Source organism: Dioscorea cayenensis, unplaced genomic scaffold (assembly GCF_009730915.1).
Source record: "Dioscorea cayenensis subsp. rotundata cultivar TDr96_F1 unplaced genomic scaffold, TDr96_F1_v2_PseudoChromosome.rev07_lg8_w22 25.fasta BLBR01001125.1, whole genome shotgun sequence".
In the NCBI taxonomy this organism is placed as follows: domain Eukaryota; kingdom Viridiplantae; phylum Streptophyta; class Magnoliopsida; order Dioscoreales; family Dioscoreaceae; genus Dioscorea; species Dioscorea cayenensis.
Window position 1 is genome coordinate 25833 of NW_024087516.1, and position 5475 is coordinate 31307.

General features: G+C 35.1%; 2 protein-coding genes across 2 annotated transcripts; one reads left to right on the forward strand and one right to left on the reverse strand.

Moving 5' to 3' along the window:
• Nucleotides 1-1082: 1082 nt before the first annotated feature.
• LOC120255668 (pathogenesis-related genes transcriptional activator PTI5-like) lies at nt 1083-1715 on the forward strand. Its single transcript, XM_039263442.1, has one exon. The coding sequence runs from the start codon at nt 1133-1135 to the stop codon at nt 1559-1561; it is 429 nt and encodes a 142-aa protein (XP_039119376.1). The 5' UTR covers nt 1083-1132; the 3' UTR covers nt 1562-1715.
• A 2904-nt stretch (nt 1716-4619) lies between these two features.
• LOC120255666 (secreted RxLR effector protein 161-like) lies at nt 4620-5270 on the reverse strand. Its single transcript, XM_039263441.1, has one exon. The coding sequence runs from the start codon at nt 5268-5270 to the stop codon at nt 4620-4622; it is 651 nt and encodes a 216-aa protein (XP_039119375.1).
• Between the last annotated feature and the right edge of the window lie 205 nt (nt 5271-5475).

Here is a 5475-nt window from a genome sequence, read left to right on the forward strand (position 1 = left end):
GTAAAGAAGAATTGAGGGAAATTGATTGTTTGTGAGGGTTACTTTAGTAATTTGACAACCCCAAAATAGCTTCTTAGAAGTATTTTTTTGAGAAACGGGGTAGATTATGAAAAAAGATAAATTTCAGCTTTTTTCACAGCTTCTGCCCAAAAACCCAAACAAACAAGTATTTTAAAACCCATAAGTGTTTTAACTTATAAAAAAAACCACTTCTAGGCTTTGAAAAAGCCAATCCATATACCCCATTATCAGTTTTGTTCATTCACTATTTATTAGGTCCCTATGATAGAGACCGTATTCTCCATTCTTTCAGTGTTATATGACTAGGGCGATTTACCATTGTGGAATTATGGTTCATACATATCATCTTGGACGCATATAGCAGACCGTCGTTGCTCCGTGTATTAGCCTGCTCTATATAGTAAATTTTTATAGGGTTGTTTAACCATCATAGCTGGTGCACCTCCATCTCTGATGGCGCTTATTGCTTTTATTAAAAAAAATAATTAAATATTTCACTCAACCTTGACTGTGATAGTTAAGTGGTAATAAATGACTCCTATGCAAAATGTCTCTGGTTTGCCCACATTATCAGAAAAAAATAAAAAATAAAATAAAATAAAATTTGAACCAAACCAACGCGTGTGAAGACCAACTACTAATCAGTCCTCGTGAATCATACTTTTCTCAATTTTTCTTAAATTTTATCGAAAATGAAAATAAAACGTGGGTCTTAGGCATTGACTAGGTCACCAATTAAATAATTCCCAGAAAATTTCCATCAAAGCAGGCGTAAAAGTCAAACTTCTAGAAAGAAAACGACGACCACGAAACCGACCAGGGGTCCCACTTTGTCTAGAACCAGAAACAATAGGACCCACCATAGTCCACGTCAACGGCCGAACAAAATAGACCGAAGAATCTAAATTACCCATCTCCTCCCTACCATTCTTCAAAATTTACTTAAAAACCCACTAGGTTTTCATCGTAATTAATTCCAAAACAAAGGGCTAAACAGAACCAATCTGTTCCATTTCCACAACGTCAATCAATAAGAAAAACATAGAGAGTTTCAACTTGGATTCAATTTTAGTGTTAGACCGCCATTGATCAAGAGAGGAAGCTCGCAGCCATGGCTTCATCCTCTCAAGAAGACCTCCCACTGAACGAGAATGACTCTCAGGACATGGTGATATTCGAGGTGCTAAGCGAGGCGTCAGCCATGGCTGAACCCGGGATTGGTGGAGGTGGTGCCGTGCTGGGTCGGCGACGAGCTGCTGAGCCAAGCGAGCATGGGGTGAAGAAGCGGTACAGAGGAGTGAGGAGACGACCATGGGGGAAGTATGCAGCTGAGATTAGGGACTCGGCGAGGCAAGGGGCGAGGTTGTGGCTAGGGACGTTTGAGACAGCGGAAGAGGCGGCCATGGCGTATGATAGGGCGGCGTTTAGGATGCGTGGGGCTAAGGCTATGTTGAACTTCCCGCCTGGAGTTGTGGTCGCCGGTGCCGGACTTAAGGGTAGGGTCGCTGGTGGTGCTGCTGGTGGTGGTGGTGTGAAGTAGTTGGAATTGGTGAGAGTTTGTGGTGTTCATGAAGGAAGTGCAAACAAGTTGAGTACAAGGAATTCAGAGATGTGTTAGAGTTAGGGTTAGGGTTAGGGTTAGGGTTAGTGTTTGGGTTGAAGAGGAGAAAATGTATGTGTATTAAGTGTGAATGAATGAATGCATGCTCAGTGCATGCATGCATTCATTCATGCATGCGTTGGAGGTTTTTGTGTCTGTGTTTTGGATTGATCAGCTGTCTTTGTGGTTTAAGTTCTTGTTAGTAATTATGTTTGTTCTATATATTTTTATATCAAATAGAAAAATATTTGAGAATATTAATTAGCCAAGGGCATTCATAGCTTATTGGCACCGGTCCTGTGTCCGAATGATGAAAGGTCAAATCTTTTAAAAGCCCGTGCACGTGCATGCTCTAAATGTGATTTGCCCACTTTGTAAAAAAAAAAAAATTTTTAGATCAGAGGTGGTATATATATATGTTGCTAGATTAATTGATGTAAGTTGCATATGTATGAGTCTGTTTCTTAGTTTTGACTAAGCTTTGTAAGTTGGCCTACTTAATTAAGAATCTTCCAATTGATCCTTCTTCTCTAATTAACTAGACTTCATAGAGGATTGAGGTTGGAGTGTTTGGATTGATAACTTCTTTCTTAATTTCCATTCTATATATGTTTTTATTCTTCTTCCATTGAATGAAGATAAAGAATAAGTGTTAAGTTGCCAAATGCTAGTTGAAGCTTAGATATTTGTATCCATAAGAGAATGTTCCAAAATATGACATATATATTGCGTAAATTTATGTATCGAATTAGGTATATAGGATTTACTAGATATCTTGTCATATATTAGTGATTAGATAAATAGGGAAATTGTTTAAGATGATTAATTAGAGGTGATGTAGGTGTCACATATGTAAGCAATGTGATCAGCTATATATATATATATATATATATATTAGATAAATTTTTAGTTTCGTTTAAGTCTCCTTCGATCTAACCTTTGAATAAGCATGATACCAACTACATCATTTACAGATATTCTCCATATATGTTTCTTATTGTCCCTAACTTTGAACTTTCTAGGAAAAGAATACTCTCCATCTATCACCATCAACGCATAAAAATATCATGATCTTTATAACCAATATTATCTTTGCAAATATGCTTTAATTTGTATATATATATATATATATAGAAAGAGAGAGAACAAAAAGGAAGGAGACCAAGAAGGCATAACTAAAATTTATCAGTTTGATTAAATTTTCATTTTACTTATACATGTACCTGATCTTTCCATCTAACCAAACACAAGAAAACAGTGTCTTGTAATTTTGTTTTCAGTCCTTAATATTATTATTTAGCACAAATTTCAACTAATAGTGATCCACACCACTTTCAGCTTATGAAGATCTGGGACATCGGATGGTGATCCTCGCCTTCGCTATTTACCTTATGTGTTTTGTTTTAATTTGTTGTTAGTTGTTTTGGTTTGCTTCATCCTTGATGATTGCTTCTGTTTTCTTGTTCTTGGTCTTTGGTTTTTTTTATATGCTTCATTTTGGGATTAATTTATTTTTTTTTCAATAAATTTGTGATTTATCTATTTTATTCCAAAAAAAATTTTAACTAATAGAATTTTGTATCAAAATAATCTCTTAAAAAAAATTTAAATACTTGAATTGATTAACATCTAATTAATATTTAAGCATGAATTATGAAAAACAAAAAGAGAAATAGAAGACATATGTTCATACCAAAATCTTGGTTTTAGAGATTGAAAACAAGGAAAAACAGTTGGTTCACCCTAAAGAGTTTAAATTAAAAGGATTATCACTTGAAGGTTGTCAAAATACAAGATTTGCTAAAAAGAAAAATAAATATTTGGCATCAGTTTACCAAATTGTATAAAAGTTTATATTTGGCTTATAACAAATGCAAAATTTTATATCCAGTAGAAAATATAAAGATTAGTTGAATTTTTAATATTACTAGAAGCTCACTATGGAGAGACTCTATATTTCATTGGAATTTGAATCAATTGATGAAAAGTTAAGCATTAGAGATTAATTTTTGTAACACCCCAAATTAACTTCATATAAAGTTATAAAAGCATTTAATTCTCCTTGTTACCTTCTACAATTAATCTACAATTTTTATTAATATACACTACTATATAACATGAAAAGATGTAGTTCCATTAATGAATTAACTACCCTTAATTATATTCTCTTGAAAATTGAAAATGTTGACATTTATACTTGTATATTCACGCCAAATATTCTGTTCGATAGTTGATTGATGTTATACTGTTGTATATCAATTTATTTTCTCTTTAAAAATATGTTAATCCTTTTTTACAAGCTATGTTTATATTGTTACTATCTGGATATGAGATTAAGTATGAAGGAGAAAGTGAAAACAAGTCTTCAGATCTTAGAAGAAAAGAAAAGAGCAAAGAAAAAAAAATGTTAGGCTGGAAAAACTCAAAGGATTTCATTTAGCTCTTCTTTTTCTCCACTAGAGAGCAATTACATAATTTCAAAGTGACCAGCCCAAAACAACAGTAACTCTAACACACCTGACACAAACATGACTTTGATTGATAATATAGTACAAGACAAACTGTTATCATACCTTATAAAACACAAACAGATGAAACCCACTACACACAACTTCCCACAAAGCCAATTCATCAGGTTCTCAACATATTAGCTCCTTCAAACTTCAACCACGTGATTTTAAATCACTCTTTTAACACCTTCCCTTGATTCAAAATCACAGATACCAAGCATTGCTCTTATGTAGTTGTGTTTCTGAACTCCCAAAGGCTCAGTAAAAATATCAGCTAACTGATTCTCAGTATTATAGTACTTCAGTTCTATTACCCCACTTGAGATTAAATCACGTATGAAATGGAAGCAAATATCGATATGTTTCGCTCTTCCATGCAAATACTGGTTTTTGGCATTGTGATCGTGGACTTGTTGTCGCAACATACTATCGTAGCCTCCCTTTTGTTTCATTCCACAATCTTCCAAAGATCTTCGCAACTAAATGACTTAACATGCTGCAGTTGTCACTGCCACATATTCTGCCTCCGTTGTCGATAGTGACGTGATGTCTTGCTTCCTTGATCCCCACGATACAACCCCAGTTCTAAGGTTAAAGATCATCCCGGATGTGCTCTTCCTAAAATCAATGCAACCTCCCCAATCGCTATCTGAATATCTTTGCAACCTGCATTCCATGCTCCTTGAATACCATAGTCTAAGGTTCTTTGTTCCACACAGATATCCCAAGAGATTTTTTCCAGCTCCAAGGTGCTGCTTGGTGGGATTAGACATGAATCTAGATAATATTCCAACAGCATAGGATATATCTGGCCGTGTATGTGTCAAATAGAGCAATTTTCCTATAAGTCTTCTATAAACCCAGACATCAGCCTTTCCAATGCCATCATTTGCTTGCATTTTGTCATTCATGTTCATGGGTGTTGCAGCAGGTTTGCACGATTGCATTCCAAATGACTTAAGTATATTTTCCACATATTTTCTCTGTGTAACAAAAATGCCATCTTCACTCTGTTTAACTTCAAGTGCAAGGAAGTAATTTAGTGTGCCCAAGTCCGTCATCTTAATGTCAAGCTTGAACAACTCCAACATCTTCAGCGAAGAGCTCATGTAAACAATGTCGTCAACATAAATGCACATTAATAGCATGTGATCATCTTCACTCTTCTTCATGCAAAGTGTGTGTTCATTAGCATTTCTCTCAAAACCCTACTACAACAAGTGGCAGTCAATTCCTGCATACCAAGCTCTAGGCGCTTGTCTCAAACCATATAGGGCCTTCCTTAATTTATACACTTTACATTCATCTCCAGTCTTCACATATCCAATCGGCTGTTCCACATAG